Source organism: Scyliorhinus canicula, chromosome 3 (genome assembly GCF_902713615.1).
Source record: "Scyliorhinus canicula chromosome 3, sScyCan1.1, whole genome shotgun sequence".
Lineage (NCBI taxonomy): Eukaryota > Metazoa > Chordata > Chondrichthyes > Carcharhiniformes > Scyliorhinidae > Scyliorhinus > Scyliorhinus canicula.
The window spans coordinates 111,031,369-111,057,205 of NC_052148.1; the positions used below are offsets into that span (position 1 = coordinate 111,031,369).

General features: G+C 45.9%; 1 protein-coding gene across 3 annotated transcripts in view; it reads left to right on the forward strand.

Annotated features, from left to right (window-relative positions):
* mtmr7b (myotubularin related protein 7b) overlaps nt 1-25,837 on the forward strand; it is a 126,109-nt gene that overhangs the window by 85,488 nt on the left and 14,784 nt on the right. For 2 of the 3 annotated variants that reach the window (XM_038791102.1, XM_038791103.1), the window contains exons 10-11: nt 871-920; nt 16,230-16,430. In XM_038791102.1, the coding sequence (XP_038647030.1) occupies nt 871-920; nt 16,230-16,430 (251 nt within the window). The remainder of the gene's footprint in view (nt 1-870; nt 921-16,229; nt 16,431-25,837) is intronic. The other variant, XM_038791104.1, reaches the window with a different exon arrangement.

Below are 25,837 nucleotides of genomic sequence, written 5' to 3' on the forward strand. Positions count from 1 at the left end.
AAATCCAACCGATCCACAGAAACTGTGCAAGGTAGACAGCCTAATATCTCAATTAAATTAACAGGAGTGACAAGAGGGTGTAAATAGATGAACAGGTATAAATAGGTGCATTTATTGGGATTACTCGATTAGGCTCAGATTTCTCTTATATATTTTCTACTTTCAGCTATCAGCCTTGGCTCTTTGATATCACTCTTGCCCCTTAGTCAGGAGTGTGATTGTTCAAACCCCATTGCAGAGACTTGAGCATATAATATTGGCTGATGTTTCAGGATGCTGTACTGAGGGAGTGCAATACAATTGAAGGTGCTGTCTTTCTGATGGTCCCATTGCTGCTCAGAATGATCCCTGTGTGAATGATCAGAATGGCCCCATTGTGAATGATCGAGGTCCCATCTGCACATTATAAATAGCGTGGCAGAGGGCGGCATGTGGCATAGTGGTTAGCACTGCAGCCTACGGCACTGAGGACCACGTTCGAATCCCTGGTCACTGTCTATGTGGATTTTGCACATTCTCCCCCTGTCTGCATGGGTTTCACCCCCACAACCCAAAGCTGTGCAAGTTAGGTGAATTGGCCACACTAAATTGCCCCTTAAATTGAGAAGAAGATAATTGGGTACTCTAAATTTATAAACAAATAAAAAAATATAGATACCGTGGCAGAATGTGAAGAAGTTCTCCCAGGGTGAAAAGGCTTAAAATGTCCTGAGTTCATTAACAAATGCTTTACAACTGCTAGCTTATTCTTGCTACAAATTGACTGGTTATTCTGATTCTCCAATCATACTAGAGATTTGGTAAAATTGATTGTTTTGCACCATTGTTACTGATTATAATGTTCTAAAAACTTCTCATCTTTTTATGTAGGTTTTAATAGAAAAAGATTGGGTTTCCTTTGGACACAAGTTTAATCATAGGTAAGCCGAATTATCAAGATTTAATTGTATCCCTCGTTACATGTTCATATTCTATTTCTCATACTAGCAAATAATTAAATATATTTTGAAAAATACAAATTTAATTAGGATTGGAGAAATATAAGTTCCCAGAGAAGAAATATTAATTACACTGGTAACAGTTATTGTGACAAATTTTATCTGCATTCTTCCTATATTTTAGGTAAAATGGTGGGCAAAAGAGCTCTTCCAAGGCTTCTGCTAATTCCACTTGCTGCTAGTTATTTGAGTTTGGGACAGATTTACTGTTACAATTTGGTCTCTCTGCCTCTAGTGCCTCACAGCATAATTGAGCCTGAGAACTGGTTTATTCCTACGTTTATTCGTGTAGAAATCCATCTATCATTTGTCAGACAAAGTAATCATTAGCTTGTTCACTTATTATCTGTCTTCAGAAAAGTTCTCAGTAGTTGTGCACATCCTGTTTTATGTAATTCACAAATGTTTTTAATAGCAGGGATCTCCGAGCAGTTCCTTGTGGAACATCCCTATTTTGTTTTTCCCAGGCAGCACACTTGCAGATTTTTGCCACTCTCTGTCACCAAGGCAACCGTCAAACCTTCGAGAAGATGTGCCAACTATTTCACGAGCTTTTATACTAACCTCACATGAAGAGCTTTTATCAAACGCCTTCAGCAAATACAAGTACATTACTTATTCAGAATTATCCATTTCTGTGAGTTAGTCATAGAGTTTTACCGCATAAAAAGAGGCCCTTTGGCCCATCGTGCCTGTGCTGGCCATCAACCGCCTATCTATTCTAATCCCAATTTACAATACTTGAACTATAACCTTGTGTGGCATGGCGTTCAAGTACTCATCCAAATGCTTCTTCAACGTTGTGAGCGTTCCAGCCTCTATCACCCTTTCAGGCAGTGAGTTCCAGATTCCCACCACCCCTGGGGTGAAAAGGTTTTTCTTCAAATACCCTCTAATTCCATTCCTATACTTCTGAGAGGTTTGTAAAAGAAGGCCACAGAGGCATTGATCTTTATTTTTATCGAACCGCACTTGCATTTTCATGGAATTATTTATTTCAATCCCTAGGTTCTTTCTATTCATCTATCCCTTCAGTGCCTTTTTAATTAAGTGTATATTCTAATTAACATAACTAGACTACTGGAATAAATTGAAAACGTTGCAAACAAATTAAAATCTAGTGACATAAAAATAAAATAAAATTCCTTGTGTGTGCAAATATAAAAGTAAAATCTTTATATTTAGTAAAAGATGATCTCCTCAAACTTGAAAAAGAAAATCAGAATTAAAAGAAAAAGCCTGTTTATTTTCATTTCTATTTCTGCATACATTTTGGATCTGCTTGGACACTATCACACATTATTGTCATTCAGTGCTGGCTTTGCCTAGTCAGCTTTCAAGACAAAGCTGAGATAAATCCTTTCACTTTAGTTTGTGTTTTACGCCCAGGATGCACACGAAGTCGGTGCGACCAGAAACAAAGCTGAAACCAGCTCCCACCCGAGATGAGGTTAAAGCTGGCCAATTAAGGCCCATCCAACGTGAAACTCATCTGGTGATTGGGCTAGCACAGTGTTCGGGTGGGAATCTGTCGGGTGCTGGGTTCAATGGTGACCCAGCAGGGATGGGGGTTAAAAACAGAGGAGGCAGCTCCCTAAAGGCTGCCAAGAGTTGTGGGGAGACTGAGGGAGTTGTCTGCAAACATCCCTGTTGCCCGGCAGAGCATGAATACTACATTGATCCGTAACACCAAGTGCGTGGCCTCCTCTATTGACACAGTGGTGACTCTCTTGGAGAGGCAGCACCAGCAACAGAATTAGTGGTTCCAGGGTTGCACTCGGACCTGCAATCCAACACACCAGCTGTGACCTCAGAAGGTTACTCCAGTGTGATAGATGGATGACATGATGTGGAGATGCCGGCGTTGGACTGGGGTGAGCACAGTAAGAAGTCTTACAACACCAGGTTAAAGTCCAACAGGTTTGTTTCAAACACGAGCTTTCGGAGCACGGCTCCTTCTTCAGACCTGAAGAAGGAGCCGTGCTCCGAAAGCTCGTGTTTGAAACAAACCTGTTGGACTTTAACCTGGTGTTGTAAGACTTCTTACATAGATGGATGAGGCATCTTGTCTCTCTGCTAGGTGAGCAAGGCGGTCCAAACGCACCTCATGTTGGTGGACAAGCTGCCTGTCATCTCTGTGGGCTCCTCTCGGGACGCTCTGGATGAGGCTACCAGCTCCTCCGCCCCTCTGCCAGTTGCCGCTGCATCTGATGATGCTGTGATAACTGACGGATGCCCACTTATGAGGCTGGACACATCCCCCCCAGGCGGAGCCAACCAAGGCTCCGGTGGCCAGAGGCTGTCTGCCAAGGTTATGACGGCCACCAGTACAGCAAAGTCAGCAAGCTGCCTCCAATGTCCCTGCCAGGATGGAGGGGCACCAAGACGCAGCACCCACAGAGTTAAGTTGAAGGCAACATGAGCACAGCAGCATGTCACAGGTGTCATTATTGTGTTCATTACATTGAAGTTTGTGTTAGGGATGGCAAATTTGTATGTTCTTTTTCTCTTTATGTGAAGTAACATGAATATTTAATTTAATGGGCTGAGTTGGCTAGACGTTTTGAATAGGTGACAGATTCTGCACAGGCTTATGACTGTAGGGCATTGTGTGGTTCTGGCATTCTGGGTTGGGCTCTCATTTAATGAATGCTTGCAAAGGAGACCCCTCCCCCTTTTTACCAGAGCCAGGCTGTGCATGGCCCAGCATGCAATGACTATGAGGGAGACACACTCTGGAGGATACTGCAATGCTCCCCCCGGATTAATCCAGGCACCTAAAGCATATCTTCAACAACCCAATGGTCCTCACCACCACCGGCCTTGTGGATGGATCCTGTTGTTTATTTCCTCGGCCTCAGTTCTTGGGTGACAAAGTGGGGTCATCCACTTCTTGACTGGAAAGCCCTTGTCACTCGAGAGTTGTCCATCCAATCGGCAGGAGCCATGAACAGTCTTGGTACCTGTGAGTGCCCCAAGATGTAAGTATTATTTAAGCTGCCAGTGTTAGGGTCGCAAACTTGGAGAATCGATGTCCAGTGTGCACAGACCATCTGCCCATTCATTGAGTGGAGTCCCTTCCTGCTTATGAAAGCTCCCTGATTACCTGCTGGCACCTTGATAGCCACATGTGTGCAATCTATTAGACCCTGGATGTGGTGGAACCCAGCCAATCGTGGCAAAGCTCTGTGTCCTTTCTGCCTGGCTGTCCAGTAGTTTATGAATGTGCAGATGTGTCTAAAGATGGCACCAGTTACCAGTTTGATGCAACTGTGTGAAGCTGACTGACCATGGTGTACAATCCCCCACTGAGCCCTGAAAAGAACCCGAGCAGTTCAGAGAAGGCTTGTTTGACTAAATCAGGAATGGGCAGGTTGTCTAATGAGGAAAGGTTGGATAGATTATGTTTATATCCACTGGGAGTTTAGAAGAGTAAGAGACAACTTGATCGAAACCTTGAAGATCCTCAGGGTTATTGACAGGGTGTATGTGAAGAGGATGCTTCTTCTTGTCAGAAAATCTAGAACTAAGGACACTGTTTAAGAACAAGGGGTTGCTCATTTAAGACAGAGATGAGGAGAAATGTTTTCACTCCGAGGTTTGTGAGTCTTTGGAACTCTCTTTCTCAAAAGGCAGTGGAAGATATTGGATATTGGAATTTCTTTATCGTGGGGCAGCACGGTAGCACAGTGGATAAGACATGCTGTTAGGTAATTTGGACATTCTGAATTCTCCCTCTATATACCCGAACAGGTGCCGGAATGTGGTGACTAGGGGCTTTTCACAGTAACCTCATTGCAGTGCTAATGTAAGACTACTTGTGACAATAAAGATTATTATTATTGTCACATGTACCGAGGTACAGTGAAAAGTATTGAGCCGCTCAACAGATCATTAAGTACATGAAAATAAAAAGAAAATACATAATAGGGCAACACAAGTTCCACAATGTAAATACATAGACACCGGCATCGGGTGAAGCATGCAGAAGTGTAGTATTAATCAGGTCAGTCCATAAGAGGGTCATTTAGGAGTCTGGTAACAGCAGGGAAGAAGCTGTTTTTGAATCTGGAATCTCGGAAGCCTAGTCTTTGAATATTTTTAAGGCAGAGCTGGAAAGATTCTTAATTAACAAGGGGGTAAAAGGTTATCGTGGGTAGGCAGGAATGGAGGGTTGAGGTTACAATCAGATCAGCCAAGATCTTATTGAATGACGGAGCAGGCTCGAGGGCTGGGTGGCTTACGCCTCCTAATTTGTATATTTGTATGTGTGGAGCTGTACATTTCTCTTACACATTCATAAGACCTACCAATACATTTCCCTAATATTTTGTACGATCACATTTACTTATGATTCTTAAGTGTTAGCTCCATACATCAAATATGTTTTGGGGATACAAGAAAGGAAAGCTATTGAACTGAATGTTCAGTTAGTGTGATTGAAGCATGATGACAGTTGGCTAATAGCTGAATGATTTCTGCTCACCTGCATCTAAGTAGCCATTTCTATAGTAACGTTGGCCTTTTTCACAAGCTGATTCATTAAACAGTGAAAACATGTTAAACTGTTTTTTTTACTATTTTAAAAATGTAAAATTGTTGAACAATTTCTTCTCCTTTACTACATTCATGTGATCAATTAAATGGTCTGCTTTCACTAGCTGTTTGACCTTGTTCCCTGAACAAACAGTGCACACTGTGTTTTCTTTGAACCTGCTTTTGAGTGACCTTGGGTTGTTGCATCATATACCATTTTTAAACATTATTTTAGTAGAGTGGGGCAAAATTACAAAGACAGTAAAAGTGACTTGATTAAGGACAGCTTTATATTAATAAGGCGGGGTGGGGGGGGAGGTGGTTTTATGAAGGATGATTATCAACTCGTGAAAAAAAGGAATGTGCTAAAAGTGGAGTAAAATTAAAAAATAAAATTCCTTGTTTGTAGAAAAATGTTCCTAAAATATTCATGTATTAAAATATTTATTCTTGAAAAATAACCTGCAACTGGAAAGAAAGAAAATCCTCCAAATATTCTTATAATTATTTGAGCACCAATACCTAACCGAATGATTACTATGTCTTGTAAATTTTGAATGTGCAAAAAGGTTGGAAATACAAGGTAGTCAATAAGAAATGCAATAATAAATTTCAGGAGAAGCTTCTTTACTTTGAAAAAGGTTAGACTATGGGAGTCTACCCTATGTAGTGGTTGAGGTAATTAACGTAGACACCTATATGGAGGGGAAGCTAGTTACTATGGCCGCATTTTGCGCTGGTAATGATGGTAAAACTGTCGGCATCCTCTGTCATTAATCAGTGAAACTGACAGCAAATTATTTTTAAAAAATAATTTTTATTCAAATTTTCACAAAATATCAATCACAAAAAATATCAAGAAAAGAAAGAACAAACCCCCCCCCCCCCCATGTATACAAAAAAGAAAAATAAATTAACGCCCGTCATTAACAAAGAACAAATATACACGTCCCATCAGCCCAAAACAAATAAAATATTCCCCCCCGGGTTGCCGCTGCTGCCGGCCTTTTTCTACCGTTCTGCCAGGAGATCTAGGAATGGTTGCCATCTCTTGAAGAACCCCCGCCTGAGGGCAAATTTCACCCTCTCCAATTTAATAAACCCCGCCATATCGTTGATCCAGGCCTCCACGCTTGGGGGTCTCGCATCCTTCCATTGAAGAAGAATCCTCCGCTGGGCTACTAGGGACGCAAAGGCCAGAATGCTGGCCTCTTTCGCCTCCTGCACTCCCGGCTCCTCTGCAACCCCAAATATTGCGAGCCCCCAGCCCGGTTTGACCCTGGATCCTACCACCCTCAACACCGTCCTTGCTACGCCCTTCCAAAATTCCCCCAGCGCTGGGCATACCCAGAACATATTGGCATGGTTTGCTGGGCTCCCTGAGCACCTAATACACCTGTCCTCGTTCCCAAAAAACCGGCTCATCCTTGTCCCGGTCATGTGAGCCCTATGCAGCACCTTAAACTGTATGAGGCAAAGCCTCGCACAAGAAGAGGAGGAGTTCACACTTCCTAGGGCGTCCACCCATGTCCCTTCCTCAATCTCCTCACCCAGCTCCTCCTCCCATTTACCCTTCAGCTCCTCCACTGAGGCCTCGACTACCTCCTGTATCACTTGGCATGTTGCCGAGATCCTCCCCTCTCCAACCGACACCCCCGAGAGCACCCTGTCCTGGACCCCATGCGGCGGCAACAGAGGGAACTCCACCACCTGCCGCCTGACAAATGCCCTTACCTGCATGCACCTAAAGGTGTTCCCCCGGGGGGAGCCCGAACTTCCCTTCCAGCTCACCCAGGCTCGCAAACTTCCTGTCTACAAACAGGTCCCTCAACCCCCTACGTTGACCTCAACCTCAACCTCAACCTGCCATGTGCCAGCTACGGAACCCGCCATCAATTCTCCCTGGGACGAACCGGTGGTTCCCCCGTATCGGGGACCCCATCGAGGCCCCCACCTCCCCCCTGTGCCGTCTCCATTGCCCCCAAATTTTGAGGGTAGCCGCCACCACCGGACTCGTGGTATACCTCGTTGGAGGGAGCGGCAGTGGCGCCGTTACCAGTGCCCCCAGGCTCGAGCCCACACAGGACGCCATCTCAATCCTCTTCCATGCTGCCCCTTCCCCGTCCATCACCCACTTACGCACCATCGCTGTGTTGGCAGCCCAATAATACCCACAGAGGTTGGGCAGCGCCAGCCCCCCCTATCCCTGCCCCGCTTCAGAAACACCCTTCTCACCCTCGGGGTCCCGTGCGCCCACACAAAACCCGTAATGCTCCTGTTAACCCGCCAGAAAAAGGCCTTCGGGATAAGGATGGGGAGGCACTGGAACAGGAACAGAAATTTCGGGAGCACCGTCATCTTGACTGATTGCACCCTACCCGCCAGAGACAGCGGCAGTGTATCCCACCTCTTAAACGCCTCCTCCATTTGCTCCACCAGTCTCGTGAGGTTAAGCTTATGCAAGGCCCCCCAGCTCCTGGCCACCTGGAACCCCAAGTACCTGAAGCTCCTCTCCGCCCTTTTTAGTGGGAGCCTACCGATCTCCCCCCTTCTGGTCCCCCGGGTGTACATCGAACAGCTCGTTCTTCCCCAAGTTGAGCTTGTATCCTGAGAAATCTCCAAATTCCCTAAGAATCCTCATCACCTCCGGCATTCCCCCCACCGGGTCCGCCATATACAGCAATAAGTCGTCCGCGTAGAGCGACACTCGGTGTTCCTCCCCACCTTGCACCAGCCCCCTCCAGTTCCTCGATTCCCTCAACACCATGGCCAGGGGTTCAATTGCCAGCGCAAAAAGCAGGGGGGACAAGGGACACCCCTGCCTCGTCCCTCGGTATAACCGGAAATACACCGACCTCCTCCTATTCGTGGCCACGCTCGCCATCGGGGCCTCATATAACAGCCTCACCCACCTGACCCCCTCCCCAAACCCGAACCTCTCTAACACCTCCCACAAGTACCCCCACTCAACCCTATCAAAGGCCTCCTCCGCGTCCAACGCCACCACTATCTCCGCCTCCCCCTCCACCGCCGGCATCATTATAACATTCAAGAACCTCCGTATGTTAGTGTTCAGCTGCCTCCCCTTCACGAACCCCGTTTGATCCTCGTGGATAACCTGCGGCACACAGTCCTCTATCCTCGTGGCTAAGATCTTTGCCAACAGCTTGGCGTCTACATTTAAGAGTGAGATCGGCCTGTATGACCCACACTGCAGGGGATCCTTGTCCCGCTTAAAGATCAAGGAGATCAGCGCCCGAGACATCGTCGGAGGCATCCCTTGCCTCGTTGAAGGTCCTTGCCTCGTTGAAGGCCCAGCAGGTCTGCGTACATTTTATATAATTCGACCGGGAACCCATCCGGCCCCGGCGCCTTCCCCGACTGCATGCTCCCTATCCCTTTGATCAGCTCCTCCAGCTCAACCGGCGCCCCCAGTCCCTCCACCTGTCCCTCCTCCACCCTCAGGAATCTCAACCGGTCCAGGAAGCGCCCCATCCCCCCCTCCTCCGCCGTGGGTTCGGACCGATACAGTTCCTCATAAAAGTCCCTGAAGACCCCATTAATGTCTACCCCCCTTCGCACCACATTCCCTCCCCTATCCTTAACTCCACCAATCTCCCTGGCCGCATCCCACTTACGAAGCTGGTGCGCCAGCATCCTGCTCGCCTTCTCCCCATATTCATACACCGCTCCCTGTGCCTTCCTCCACTGAGCTTCCGCCTTTCTGGTGGTCAACAAGTCGAACTCAGCCTGGAGACTACGCCGCTCCCTCAGCAATCCCTCCTCCGGAGCCTCCGCGTATCTCCTGTCCACCCTCACCATCTCCCCCACCAGTCTCTCCCTCCCTCTCTCTCTGCTCTCTCCTCTCCCTGTGGGCTCGAATGGAGATCAACTCCCCCCTGACCACTGCCTTCAGCGCCTCCCAAACCATCCCCACTCGGACCTCCCCATTGTCATTAGCCTCCAGGTACCTCTCAATACATCCTCGAACCCGTCCGCCCACCTCCTCGTCCGTCAGCAGCCCCACCTCCAAGCGCCAAAGCGGGCGCTGGCCTCTCTCCTCCCCCAGCTCGAGTTCCACCCAGTGCGGGGCATGGTCAGAAATGGCTATCGCCGGATACTCAGCATCCTCCACCCTCACAATCAGCGCCCTACTCATAACGAAAACATCAATCTGGGAATAGGCCTTACGCACATGGGAGAAGTATGAAAATTCCCTGGCCCTCGGCCTTGCAAACCTCCATGGATCCACCCCTCCCATCTGGTCCATAAACCCCCTCAACACCTTAGCCGCTGCTGGCCTCCTCCCCGTCCTGGATCTGGATCGATCCAGTGCCGGGTCCAGCACCGTATTGAAATCCCCCCCCATTGAAACTCATAGCAAATTCAAGAAGCCAGAATTTGTTGTCAGTGATTTTATGCTTCTCTAAAGATTACACTGCTGAGGTTCCCCAAAATGGCAACCAAGGAAAATCAATTGAACTGACGAGGACCTGCCCTCTTATTTTAAAAACTCTTGAAAAAGCTGCACCCTGTTGAATGAGGTGTAACTGGGTTTTGAAGCATAGAATCACAGAAGAGGCTGTTTGTGTCTGCACCAGCTCTCTGAATGAACAATTTGCCTAATGCCATTCCTCTTCCCTCTCCCTGTAACCCTACATATTCTTCCTTTTCAGATAACAATCTAATTTCCTTTTAAATGCCTCCATTGAACCTGCCTCCATTATACTTTTAGGCACTGCATTCCAGACTTTAACCGCTCGCTTCGTGAGGAAGTTGTTCCTCATTTTGTTTCTGTTTCTTTTACCAATTACCTTAAATCTGTGCCCTCGTTCCCTTAATGCTTTGACAATTCGGAACAGTTTCTCCCTATCCACTTTGGTCTGGAAGGACAAGATATTCCAAGAATTGGAGCAACAGGTGAAGCTACCTCTTTCACGCTGCTACTATGCAGTAGTATCATGGGTAGTATTTGCCACCAGCAGGATGCTACTGTGATGAATGTGGGAAATTATTATGTATTCATATTTTGGTACAGTGATGTTATTAAAAACCCTAGTTTCAAATACATGCAAGCAGTGTGTCTGCCGTGATTAAGAGATCATAAAGGTGAGGTAATCATTGATTTTAACCATTTACTTGTTTACAGAGAGATGGCTCATGGAATATTATTTATGTTCAGGAGGTTCGCTGGGGTATAGATCATTTATCCACATAATCTCTACAGTGTAGATGGAGGCCATTTTTCCCATTGAGTTGCACTGACCCTTCGAAAAAGCACTCTATCTCGGCCAACTCCCCACCCTCTCCCCGTAACACCACTCATTGATCATGGACAATCCAATTAACCTGCACATCTTTGGACACTCGGAAACATTAGCATGGCCAATCCACCTAACAATCTACAGACCACTTTGGACTGTGGGAGGAAACCAGAGCACCCAGTGGAAACCCACACATACACGGGAGGAATGTGCAAGCTCCACACAGTCACCCAAGGCCGGAATCAAACCCAGGTGCCTGGCGCTGTGAAGCAGTAGTGCTAACCAGTATGCCATAATGGATTTTGTTTTCCTAGCTAAGTTGATCATGGAACATCTTAGTGGCAGGAGTCTGGAGAATGCTGTATCCTTAGGATCCAGATGATGTAATTAATTGGAGGAGCCAGCTCTGGTCTGTGGTTTTGCAGTCTGCTGTAGGATTTTAAGTTGAACAGCAGTTTGCCATAGGATTTGAGTCTGACAAGGCAGAGTATTTTCAGATTGTTCCTGAAAGGTTCTCTTTCCAAAGATCTGCACAGAGAAGCAAGTAACCTCGATATTTAACTTTATTTATAAATGGTATTTGAACTGTATTGGGTTGCTTAATTGGAATGTATGGTGGCAAGTGGAGATAGGGAGTTAACCTTTTTGTCCTTTTATTTGAGAACTGTTTAACTGTTAATTGGAAAGCTATTACTGTGTTGCTAATGTGATTGATTCTATGTTTTAAATTAAAGTATGTTCTAACATAAAATATACCTCGGTCAGCGTTGTCACTGTTGTGGTTTAGTAGTCTTCGCTCATAGTCTTACAAATTGCAAATTGTCGGGATTCTTGTACGACAGTACTAACACAACTGATAAAGTCAGAAAAACATTCTGCCTATCACATAAATGGGTAATGTGGTGTATGAATTTAAGTGCCAGTGTGATGCTAGGTATGTAGGCCATATGTCCCAAAGGCTGGCGGTTTGTAGCAACATAATTTCCTTTTGCTGTTGGCAACTGGCAAAATACAGACTCTCCCTCACCAGTTCATGCTTGCAACACGCAAAACACAGTGCCCAGCATTAGATATGATTCTGTGATCACACTTTTGAGTCCAAACGCCTTAATGATGGGTCAGAGCAGCAGTAGCGAAGGAAAGAAAGAAAGGAAGCACATCTAATACTCCGGATCCCACTACCCATATGTCCAAACATCCTCAGGTTGAGAATCAGCCTGTTTAGTCTCATAAAGATCCATGGCAGAAACTCGTAACCCCAAACTCACGATGTCATCCTCAAATTGAGATATAGCTGATCGTGGTGGCTGAAGGAAATAGTGTATTAAAGAGGAAGCTACATAAGTATTTGAGGGAGAAGGGAATAGATGGATATGATGGTCGATTCAAATGGTAGGAGGCTTGAGTGGAGCATAAACACCAGCATGAAGAGGTTGGACCAAATGGCCTCTTTCTGTGTTGAATCCAGTATTTGTAATCCTATGTAGAACAGTGAGATAGAATGTGTAAACAACTAAATCATAAATGGCTAATTGAGAATCAAGCTGTTGTTAATTGAATTTCTAATGAGCAAAAAAGTGTAATACACACCAGTGTTGGTTTTATGATCTCAATATATATATATTTGCACAGTGTATGCATCTGAATTTTAACCATTTTTAAGGTTTGCTGGCAAAAAAAAAAACTGAAGGAAGAGTGTGTAAGCACTTTTTAATTGTATTTTGCTTAATGGATGACTGAATAATAATAGAACTATGACCACGGCAGCGATTATTCAGCAAGCCAAATCGCAGAGGGAAAGATGTCTTACTGATCATAACCATTTGTTTGTATTTTGAAAACAAAGAGAAACAAAAACTACTGATCCCAGAAGCATATTACTCCATTAGCATTTTTAGGATTTTAAAAATCAAAAGACTTATCAACAAGAAGAAAGAAGATCGGCATACAAGATTAAAGTTACAGGGTTAAACATTAGCCTTCCAAAACACCTCCGGAGAAACACACTTGGTCAAAACACACAAACTACACACATCAGCTCTTTTCCCCATGTGTAGCTCTGGCTACCCCGATACCACGAAGATTGCTACTCTCGGGCATGGCTCCACCCTCACCCCATAACCTTGGACATTGCCTCGCAGAAGACTGTACAGAACCCTACAAGTTTGGCACCAGGCCCAAAGCATGTTGGTGTAGTTGGCCGGGCCTCTCTGGCACCGTTCACATTTATCCACCACCTCCCGGAAGAACCTGTTTATTCGTGTTCTGGTCAGGTGCGAACTGCAGGAGGCTGGCCCTTGCATAGGAGGAGGTGGAGTTGGCCCTGCTCAGTGCTTTGCTCCAGAATCTCAGCCGAGTTCTGTCCCAAGTTCGTCTCCCCATTTTCATCTGGATTCTCCAGGGGTAGTCTCGCCTTGTCCAGTAGCTGTCCGTAGATTTTCCCACAGTTTCTCCCTTCCTTATTGTCCGTGTTTATCAGGTCCTCTAGTAGTGTGGTTCCTGGGGCCCTGGGGTATCCTACTGTCTCCTTACAGAGAAAGTACTTTACCTGGCGATGTCTAAGTTCCTGACTTGTCAGTAGTTCCAGGTCCTCCATTATTTTGCCCAGTGCCGCTAGTCCCCCATGTAAAGGTCCCTGACTGTCAGTGTTCTCCACCCCCCCCCCCCCCCCCCCCCCGCCACCACCACCCTGTCTCCATTTTTTGAAGGTGGTGTCTAGCATGGCTGGTGGGAACCTGTGGTTTCCGCAGATGGGGGCCATCTCGGTCAGACCAAAATGTTGCCTCATCTGGTTCCATGTCCTTAGTGTGGCTACTACCAATGGACAGGATGTGTATTTCGTCAGGGGGGATGGGAGCGGGGTCGTGGTGAGACACCCCCTTTCAGGAAGACTCCTCCATCTGCACCCATTCCGTGGTGGGTTTGTGTATCCATCCCCTCACTCGCTCTGTCGTTGCTGCCGAGTGATAGTATTGTAAATTTGGTAGTGCCAGACCACCCCTGTCTTTTCTCCTCTGCAGTGTTGATTTGGGGGTTCTTGGGTTCTTACACCCCACACAAATCATAGATCATAGAATTTACAGTGAAGAAGGAGGCCATTCGGCCCATCGAGTCTGCACTGGCTCTTGGAAAGAGCACCCTACCCAAGGTCAACACCATCACCCTATCCCCATAACCCAGTAACCCCACCCAACACTAAGGGCAATTTTGGACACTAAGGGCAATTTATCATGGCCAATCCACCTAACCTGCACATCTTTGGACTGTGGGAGGAAACCGGAGCACCCGGAGGAAACCCACGCACACACTGGGAGGATGTGCAGACTCCGCACAGACAGTGACCCAAGCCGGAACCGAACCTGGGACCCTGGAGCTGTGAAGCATTTGTGCTACCCACATTATCGTTTTTGTCTATGCTGTGGAAGAAGACTTTGGGGATGATGATCGGTATCGATCTGAATAGGAAAAGGAACCTCGGCAGTACGTTCATTTTGATTGTCTGCACCCTCCCTGCCAGGGAGAGCGAGAGCATGTCCCATCTCTGTAGGCCTTTTTTGACTTCCTCCGCCAGGCTGGTCAGGTTCCACTTATGGATCTGTGGCCATTTCCGGGCTTTTGGATCCCCAGGTAGTGGAATTTGTTTTGGGGCTAATGTGAATGCGAGTGCCTCCAGCTCTGTCCATCCCCCGTTTAGGTTCACAGGGAATGCCTCGTTTTTGCCCAGGTTAAGTTTATAACCCGAGAAGACTTCGCAACAACTTCTTTATAGTTTTAACTATAAAAACCTAGTAATATTACTTGAGTTTAACTGCTGTCATTTTGGTAAAGGTATACCACACGATTTCTCAAGCACTTTCAGAAACACACTGCTTTCTTAAAACAAGGACTATCTTGGATTCAAAACTAGACGGCTGATTTCAGATTTCATACTTTCTCTCAGCACAGAACTGATCTTAGGACATCTCCCCCACACATCTACCAGAACTCAGTCCAACATATTTCTTTAAATAACCTTTTTTCCTCTTTTCTCTGATTCCAATGTCCTCAGCACTTTTAACTCAACTTTTTCAAAATCTTTCATGTTTTCCCATTGCCTATTTTGGGTCAAATAAAATTTAATAACCTCCCCTTGTTTACTTATGAAACCTTTGTGACTTGTAGAAGTCTCTTAAACTCCCAGTTGAAACTTAACAGCCGAAAAGCATAGTCCCTCTCTATCGCGAAACGCAAAGTTTAAAACCCAGCCTATCTACATATCTCACTGCAAATGTCTACATCTATCATCAATCAACATCCTGAGGGTTATCATTGATCAGAAACTGAACTGGACTAGCTATGTTAACACTGTGGCTACCAGGGCAGGTCAAAGGCGAGGAATCCTATGGCAAGTAACTCACCTCCTCCAACAACCACCCCCCCCAAGCCTGTCCACCATCTACAAGGCACAAGTCAAGAGTGTAATACTCCAGTTTCCCGGATGAGTACAGTTCCAACACTCAAGGTGCTCAACACCATCCAGCATAAAGCAGCCGTTTGATTTCTCCCCCTTTCACAATCATTCAAACCCTCCACCACCGACGAACAGTGGCAGCCATGTGAATCATCTACAAGATACACTGCAGTAACTCACCAAGGCTCCTGAGGGAGCACATTCCAAATTCACGACTACTACCATCTAGAAGGACAAGAGCAGCAGATACATGGGGACCCCACCACCTGGTGGTTGCCCTCAAAGACATTCACCACCCTAACTTCAAAATATATCTCAGGCTGGATTCTCCGAGCCGCCGCGCCATTTTTCTGCACCGATCCGCCGGCGGAATTCTCCATTATGCCGGCCGATCAATGGGGTTTCCCATTGTGGGGCAGCCCCACGCCGTCGGGAAACCCCCGGGCGCCGGAATAACAGAGAATCCCACCGGCGGAGAATCCTTCCCCTCCTTCCTTCACTGTCGTTGGGGCAACATCCTGGAACGGGCAATAAATGCTGGCCTACCTAATGATGCTCACATCGCGTAAATTAATTACAATAAAATCCCTTTTATCCCTCACCTCTCACAGAGCAGCTGTCTCTATTAACCCCCACCAGCTTAACTAAATCATGTGCACACTCGCACAAAACCTTATTTGCAGAATACTAGCATATTCCCCAAATATTAAAACAAATTCATTTTCACAAAGTTCAGTAAATATACACAATAAATGCATTTACCTCTATTGAGTGAGTGTGTACATGGCAATTTCTACTAAAATTAGTGCATCTGCCTAAAATAGTGTCACAGCAACAACTGTGGCTAGTCACCAGCTTCAGTTGGAGGATACAGGTCTAACTATCCTAATGGAGAATATGTATGAATATTGGATTTTTAAGATATATTGTCTAATTTTCCAAGAAGATGCTGATCTCCTCACCTAATCCTTTGTTTTACAGATACAGTCACTTGGATGGTGACCCCAGGGAGGTTTCACCAGTAATTGATCAGTTTTTTGACTGTGTCTGGCAGCTGATGGAACAATTCCCATGTGCCTTTGAGTTCAATGAAAGATTTCTGGTGCACATTCATCATCATGTCTACTCCTGCCAATTTGGCAACTTTATTTGTAACAACAATAAAGAGAGTAAAGAACTACGGTAAAGTAAATTTTGAAGATTTCATTTATGGTTTTCCATTAAACATTCATTCTGCCAACCATCAAGTAATCTGAGTTTTTAGGCAATAACACAGCTGCATAAGATTGAATTGTCCATAACAAAGATACAATTTATTTGCTTAGCCAGGTGAGACAGTGTGGCTGATTCCACTAATTGTGCTGGCAGCGCGAGACACGAGCGGGGTTTGTTACTAGACACATGGGGGAGGCATGGCATAGCGATATTGTCACTGGACTAGTGAACCAGAGACCCAGGGTAATACACTGGGGACCCAGGTTCAAATCCTGCCACAGCAGATGGTGAAATTTGAATTTTTAAAAATCTGGAATTAAAAGTCTAATGGTGACCCATGAAACCATTGTTGATTGTCCTAAACACTCCACCTGGTTTACTAATGTCCTTTAGGGAAGGCAATCTGTTGTCCTTACCTGTTCTGGCCTACATGTGACTCCAGACCCAGAGCAACGTGGTTGATTCTTAACTGCCCCCTCAAGGGCAATTAGGGAAGGACAATAAATGCTGACCCAGCCTGTGGCACCCACGTCCCATGAATAATTTAAAAAAAACATAGCCTTGGGCATTGTTGTTCACCTAAAGCACTGAAGGTGCTGTTATGTAGCCAAACAGCACTGTGGAATCATAGAATTTACAGTGCAGAAGGAGGCCATTCGGCCCATCGAGCCTGCACTGGCCCTTGGAAAGAGCACCCTATCTAAGCCCACGTCTCCAGCATATCCCCGTAACCCAATAACCCGACCTCACCTTTTAGACACTAAGGGGCAATTTAGCATGGCCAATCCACCTAACTTGCACATCTTTGGACTTTGGGAAGAAACCGGAGCATGCAGAGGAAACCCATGCAGACATGGGAGGCAGTACAAATTCCACACAGTCACCCGAGGCCGGAAATGAACCCTGGATCCTGGAGATGTGAGGCAGCAGTGCTAAGCGTAGAAGGCTACTGTACATTCACGTGTTTTGCTTACTAAAGCTCTAAAGGCTCTGTAGGGTCGTCTTTCTCAACATGTTGCTGTTCTTCATTACCAATAAAAAAATACAGGTGCTGCTTGGGAGGCCCTTCACTTTAGGATTTTCTGTATTGAAAAAGAGTCTACTTATTAGATTAAACACTTGCTTCCTGTTATGCCACTTTTTGTTAGGTAATGCTTTTTCTCAATCATTCAACTTCTGCCAATTGGTAGCCCCCCCGATCGCGGGCCTGGCCACCGTGGAGGCTCCCCCCACCAGAACGGCCCCCACAGCCAGAACGCCGAGGTCCCGCTGGGTGGGACTATATGTGAACCACGCTGACGGAACTCGGTGGGCACTCGGCCTGTCGAACATAGAACATTACAGCGCAGTACAGGCCCTTCGGCCCTCGATGTTGCACCGACCTGTACTGAAGGGCCTGTACTGTGAAACCCCTCTAAAGCCCATCTACACTATTCCCTTATCGTCCATATGCCTATCCAATGACCATTTGAATGCGTTTAGTGTTGGCGAGTCCACTACATGACCGCGCTGACATGATTGGCGCCGATCTCCGGCGACCCGCCGTTGGAGTAGGGTGACGGGGATCTCCCCCCCCCCCCCCCCCCCCCCCCCCCCCCCAACGATTCTCCGACCTGGCGCCGGCTAGGAGAATCCCAGCCCATATCTGCTGCTTCTGGATGAAACAAATAACTTGTATTTATATTTCCCTGTTTTTTCTTCAGAATGTATGGAAGTAGTTTGCATCTGAAGAATTAATTTTTTTAAAATATGCAGGCACCATTCCCAAATAGGGGACCAATTTGTACATAGGATGATCCCACAAGTTGAGAGGTGAAGGTTGACACACTTGTGAGAATTTCCCACCTTTTCAAATTATGACACGGGATAGTTTCCATTTGTTTGAACAGCCTGACAGAGCCATAATTTAACGCATCTGAAAGATGACACCTCTGACGATTCAACACTTACTCATTTCATATTAAAATACTGTTTTGAGATTAGAGTTTAACCCACATCCTTTTGATTTAAGGGCACTATGAGCCAGTCTGACATGGGAAGTACTTGGAGGGTGGGAATTATCGTAAGATTGTTTTTCAAGCAAAAAGACGTCATAAAAGGTGTAAATAAGACAGTCCATGCTGGATCAGGGAGTAGATGAATGGTAACAAAAGTGAGCTTTTAAGTTATTTTCTCTGAGGCCGACGCAATGTACTGTTGATTAACCATATTCGGACTTTCAGGGAAACATTCTGCGTTTTGGTGTCTTTTATAAGTGTATTTTTATGATCTCACTGATAGGTGTGAAAGATACTTGGTTTTAAAAATAAATCAGAACATAGGTGCCCCACTCACTCTTGGTCACTAAAGGCTGAAATAACTACCCCAGGTGGTAGATGGGGATAGAGAAAGAGAGAGAGGGAGATTGAATTAATTTCTGTCACTTATATCAGTAATTCCGGCAGAAGTGGTTGAACCAATGTAAAAGATGGGAATTTTCCTCAATCTTTTATTTTGGTTCATGATTGACTTTGCCTTGTCCACAAAACCATCCACATCTTCCCCACCTCCCCCAGGTCAAAGTTTCCTAATTCCAGCAATTCCACGGGTTTCAGAAAAGTTCTTCAAATTGCGTTCATTTTCCTCGATGCATAGACACTAACTAGTAGGTTTGGTTTCATAGCTATATTTAATTTACTAAGAAACTGGTGTAACAAGTACCATTGAAGCTGTTTAAAGATTCAGGAGATTTTTCTCTCACTCATTTTCAGTGATTTTATATCCGGTTACTCACAGATAAAGGACTGGACACCTTTATCAAAAGTAAGAACAGGGGACTCTGGAAAAACTCAGCATGTCTGCCAGCATCCATCAGGAGAGAAACAGAGTTAACGGTTCGAGTCCATAGCAGCAACTTTGCTACTTTTTGTTGCATTTTCTACATTCTCCCTCCATTTACTTCTGACGAAGTAAGAACTCGAAACATTAACTCTGTTTCTCCCTTGATGGATGCTGGCAGACCTGCTGAGATTCTACAACATCCTCTGTTCTTGTTTCAGATCCCAGCATCTGCAGTATTTTGTCTTTTTGTCAAAATGCTCCTTTTTGTTGATCAACCCATTTTTAGTTGTATTAGTACAAAGGCACCCAGGTACAGCTCTTAATTGTACCACGGTATGTCTTTTTAAAAAATAAATTTAGAGTACCCAACTCATTTTTTCCAATTAAGGGACAATTTAGCGTGTTCAATCCACCTAAGCTGCACATCTTTGGGTTGTGGGGGCGAAACCCACGCAAACACGGGGAGAATGTGCAAACTCCACACGGACAGTGACCCAGAGCCGGGATCGAACCTGGGATCTCGGCGCCATTCAGTACTGGTCCACATAAACATAAACAAGGCAGAACGGCACCCGGGGGGGTCTACCGGGTCATCAGAGAAGCTTGGGTGGTCAAGGGTAGTGCAGGGTGGCCCCCTGGCCCTCACAATGGAATGCGGGCTCCTTGGCACTGCCCAGCTGGCACCTTGGCACTGCCACCCTGGCATGGCCAAGGTGCCCAGGTGGCACCACCAAGTTGGCAGGAGCAGTGCCTGGGTGCCAGTGCAAGGATGCCCAGGTGGCACTGCCAAGGGTCATGGTCCAAGGGGGCCATGACCATGAAAGGAGGGTGGGGAGGGGTTTAGACGGTGCTGGGGGTGGCGGGCATGCCAGGTAAGTATGTGCCTCTGGGAGATCGGGGGAGGGTGACGGGAGGGAGGGCTTGTCAGGGGATGTGGGAGCCCCACGTGGACCTCATGGCATGGTGTCCCCACTTGGGGGGTGTGTGGGGTAGTGCTCATGTCTGTGGGGGGGGGGGGGGGATGACATTGCCCATGGGTTGGGTGGGGGGGGGGGGGGGGGAACCCTTAGAGATTGGGGCACCCTTTCAAAATGGTGCCCAATCTCTGAGTTCAGCTAAGTGTGGGTTAAACTGGTGAGAAACTCTCCAGAACCCAAAAAAGTGACTAAGTGTCATTGAATAGCGGTGGGGAACTCCGAGCCGGCAAGAAACTCCCTGAAAAACCCGCCACAAATGATCTTCGACGTTTTTCTGTTAAATTCCGCTCTATATATTTGTGATTATGAAATTTACTTTTTTGTGGAAATTTGACGCCTAACCTGACCAGCACAATCTCAAGTGCCTTTTCGGTGTAGTTTACCCATTGCGCACAAAGTGGAAACTATTCCAGTGCGTTTTTATGTTGAGTTGGACAATTTGTTCAATTGGGCGAAATCTCAGTCATTCTTTATTTTTTAGCACAATGCAGATCGAAGTTGTACTGTTTCTATTAAGTTATTTTTATTCTATTCCATTTTGTGTGTTTTATCTATTGTATAACGTTTACGATGCCGGACAGGCTTTGTCTCACCTGGTGTTAACTTGGGCCTGCATTCAGCAAAGCTGTGAACAACCATTCTAGAAAATAATTAGCTTAGTTGTAGAAAGTTATACGATCTGAGGCTCCCTCGAGTGGCTAAATGTTTTAATACAGTGAAAGGTTAACTTTGGAAGTTAACATTTACAGTTAAACTTTCCACTTGCAAGCCTGCGGTGCAGAGAATGCATAGATGCTAGTGGGGGTAGATTTCACGACTGGAGAAGGCTCATTTCTGTCATTATTTTGCTAAATATCATCTATCTTCCCTGTCAGAACAGCATGTCCTTCAGCAAAACCCCCCCCCCCCCCCCGCAAATCCATTAATTCTCCCCTCTATCCATGCATTCTCTTGCCATTCCTGCACCTTTCCTTTGTCATCTCATCCACATCCATAAACCCTGGCTGGGCTGGGTCTTTTACTTTTCTATCTCATACTTTCCATACACTCTGTCTTCCCTGGATCTGCAAGGTCATCTTCTCAAATAGGTGCTCTGGATTCTTTGGATTTCAGTAGAGACCAATAACAGTAATAAGAACAAAATTGAACTTCCAGTTGAACACATGACACAACAAGATTCACATTTTCTGTAACAGACTGAAAACACAACTGACTAATTTTGTAACCAACTTATATGTTTGAAATCCCAATATCGGGTATTTATTACACCGTCCTTTAAGTAGGCGTTCAAATCTCTGTGAATCAATCCAAAGTGATTCTTTATTTTTAAAAAATGTATTTTATTACAAACCTGTATCAAATCAGGTTACAGCAAATAAACACCACAGGAAACATACTTCCCAGCAATCAACTATACAGTCCGTACAGATTTTCCCCCTATTCCTTCCCCCCCCCCCCCACCCACCTCCCTGCGACAAACAACTCCTCAAACATAGTCACAAACATCCCCATCTTTCTCAAACCCCCCTTCAGAGCCCTTTAACTCATACATGCAGGAAGTCGTACAGGTCACCCAACCAAGCCGCTACCCCCATGACGATGCCGACCGCCACTCCAGTAAAGTTCGTCACCGTGCAATCAGAGGCGAAGGCCATGACATCTGCCTTCCTCTTTTCCATTAGCTCATGCTTCTCTGAAACCCCAAATATCGCCACCAAAGGGTCCGGGTCCACCTCCTCCTCCACTATCCTAGCTAAGAAGCCGTACACTCCCGCACAGAATCTTCCCAATTTTTCACAACCCCAAAACATATGCGTGTGATTCCCTGGCCTCCACCCACACTTCTCACACTCATCTGCTACCCCTTGAAAGAACCCACTCGTTCTCACCCTGTGCACCACCTTAAACTGTATCTGGCTCATCTTGGCACAAGAGGAGGTCCCGTTTACCCTATGCAGTGCCTCACTCCATACTCCCCGATTGATCTCCCCTCCCAACTCCGCTTCCCATTTCTCCTTGATCTTCACCACCCGCTCGCCTCCCTGCTCCCCCAGCCACTTGTATATATCCGCAATTCTTCCGTCCCCTTCCACATCTGGAAGCAGCAGTCCCTCCAGCAGGGTGTATCCTGTCAACCTAGGGAACCCCCTCCTGACCTTTAGCGCAATCCAAAGTGATTCTTAGCTCCCAGTGGTTTACATCCCATCTTTTTTTTTCAGAGCCGAGAGACGTTTTATCTTAGAACTGTCCTTCACATTCAGGGTTTTTCCCTGGAGACTTTTCCTCTAGCACAAGCTATGGAAATCTTGCAGTCTCCGTTTTAATCCCTCATGAATACGGTCTTTTCAAAGCAAGTTTGGTCTCTCAACCACATTCTTGTGTGGTGAACCACAGCTTCTTGCTGTCATTAGCTGCTCTTCCTCTCCTGAATCCTGGAAGACTAACTGTGCTTGAGTTTTCAGGGATATCTTAGAAATTCTTCCTCTCTCAAAACCCATTTCCATGTACATGTGATTCACATGGGCCTTGTATCCAGGTAAAAATGTTGATCAGCTATCCTCTAGAGCCCAACTCTCCTTTGTCTTGGAAATAAATAAGCAGCTGAAAGCACAACTGATTGAAACTCAAAATTCTCAACACCTTTGCTGGGACTTTATAAAAATTCATAGCACACAAGCTGCTGCCATTGTTTGCAAGTGTAAACCCTTTTCCCCTTCTTCCCAGTAAAACAATTCAGGCATCCTTTAACAATCAAACCGCCCAGGCTTTCTGTCAAGTAGTCTTTAAAACAGTCACGTGACCCCCTTCATTTTACCATAAATTAATAACATAACATCCCAAAACATAACAATCAAGGGCTGAATTACCTACCTCTACTCTAAGTTATTGTTTTCTATAAACTTTGGGCGCGATCTACCAGTTGCATCGCGCCCGACCGGAAGTGCAACATGGCTGATAGATGATGGGAGAAATTTCCCAGGGTCTTCCCGGCAGCCAGTAAACCTTGTGAGATTTAGCTGAACCTCACGAAGTGGCGTGATTAGGACCCCATCGACAATAGGCATGATGACCAAGCTGCGCATGCGCAACTAGGCTTTAACCCTACTAAGGCATACTCGCCCGTGATCTACCAGCCTCCCGGCATCTAACCATTGTCCTATCAATGCCGCCCCTTCGCCTCGAAGTTCGGGCCAGCACTGTTCAGTACTGGCCTCCACAAACGGGAGACCAGACGAAACAACACTCATAGGGCTCTCCCAGGGGACCGGAGGCTTCCAGATGCATGCTCTTTGTGCAGGGTGGCACCCTGGCACAACCAGCCTGGCAGTGTCACCTGAGGACCAGCCTGGCACTGGTTGGCATTGCTAAGGTGCCAGGCTGGCATTTTTTGCATGGTGGCTGGCGGGCCCTGTGCAGGTATTGGGAGAGTGCAGGGTGGGGTGGCGGGAGGGGGAGTGCCCCCCTATGGTGCGTTGGGGTTTGGGGGTCGGGGATTGCTTCAGGAGCTCCAGAGATCGGTACACCATTTAAAATTGCCGTCCCGATCTCAAGCTACACTGATGATTCTGGTTATGGGAGCTCCTCGGTGCACAAACGGGGCTATGTATGGCCTCGGCTGCACGTCCCCAGCTGAGGCTCCCTATCTAACTGGGATGCCGTTTTTTAGCATTGTGTTTCTCGTCGCTGCGAATGCCGGAAAACACGGGTCTGGATGCTCGCTATGGGATTTTGATCTCATTTAGTTAAATCCAATTTAGTTAAATCCTGCCCTAAGTGTGGGTTAAACCGGTGAGAAACTCCCCAGGGCCCAAAGAACTGACCAAATGTGGTTCGATAGCGGTGGGTAACTCGCTGACAAAGCCGGCGGTAAACTCCCAGCAAATCTCACCACAAATAACACTTGGAAACCTTTCCGTTAGATCACGCCCCTTATCTTCCTTCTAAATGATGGGATGCATTGAGAAATTGACATTGGATGTCATGTACGACACACACATCCAAAGGTGCTGCCACCATACACGCACGTGGAAATTGTTCTCAGAGGGTACTGAAATTGAGGATATTAATAAATGCTGGGGCATGATAAACAATCAAACTTGGCTAAGTCAGCACCATAATAATGTACGAGTGGGACAGAACTCTTTACTGGATGAGTAGCACAGAGCTCTTCATTCTACATGGAGTTTATTATGGTAGGCCTTACTTTGGTACTCCTGGTGAGAACATTAAACATTCTCTAGCTTTACAGCCATGGTCTGATTACTTTGCTGCGACTGTGCTTTGACATCTGCTGTCAAATGCATGTGTGAGCAGATGTGCGACTGTACGTAGCATCCCAGCCTACTAGATCCTGTCCTTATCACACACTTATACCTTCACTTTCTTATAGATCACTGGGTAGTAATCAGCAACGTGAACTCTGCTTGGTTTTTCATCCACTCGAGAACACCGAAACAAGTATCATGGTCATTCAGCTAACTCAACACAAACTAGGAATTAAATGTGAAATCATTGTGGTCTGTATTTTAGTTTCATACTGACAACGTATCCAATTGATATTTGGAAACTGCCATACTTTCTTTCAAGTATTTTGGATTGGATTGGATTTGTTTATTGTCTTGTGTACCGAGGTACAGTGAAAAGTATTGTTCTGCATACAATTCAGATTATTCTGTACATGAAAAGAAAATACATAGGGCAAACATAAAATGCACAATGTAAATACATAGACTCAGGCATCAGGTGAAGCATACAGGAGTGTAGTACTACTCAGTAGAGAAGATGTGTGAAGAGATCAGATAAGAGGGGTCGTTTAGGAATCCAGTAACAGCGGGGAAGAAGCTGTTTTTGAATCTGTTAGTGCGTGCTCTCAGACTTTTGTATCTCCTGCCCAATGGAATAAGTTGGAAGAGTGAGTAAGCTGGGTGGGAGGGGTCTTTGATTATTCAGCCTGCTTTCCCAAGGCAGCGGGAAGCCGAGTAAATGGATGGGAGGCGGGTTTGCATGATGGACTGGGTGGTGTTCACGACTCTCTCTACTTTCTTCCGGCTTTGGGCCAAGCAGTTGGCAAACCAGGCTGTGATGAAGCCAGATAGAATGCTTTCTATGGTGCATCTGTAAAAATTGGAAAGAGTCAATGTGGACATGCCAAATTTCCTTAGTTTCCTGAGAAAGTGTAGGCACTGTTGTGCTTTCTTGGTGGAAGCATCAACATGGGTGGACCAGGACAGATTGTTGGTGATGTGCACCCCTAGGAATTTGAAGTTGTCAACCATCTCCACCTCGGTCCCGTTCATGTGGACAGTGGTGTGGATACTTTGCTTCCTGAAGTCAATGACCAGCTCTTTAGCTTGTTATTTTTTTGTTAGCCTTTAACTTGTTACTGACACAACTTTATTTTTATTTTGTGGATTCTTCAATTTAAGTTCAGAAATTTCCGAGAGGCCAATAAATATAGTTTTCTGGATTTGTGCTTCCAGTGTTGTGTGGCTAGGTGCACATATTGGTAATTTGGATGTACATACCTTCTCGATATTTCCATAGATATGGATGGAAAATTCTGGGGATTCTGCACCT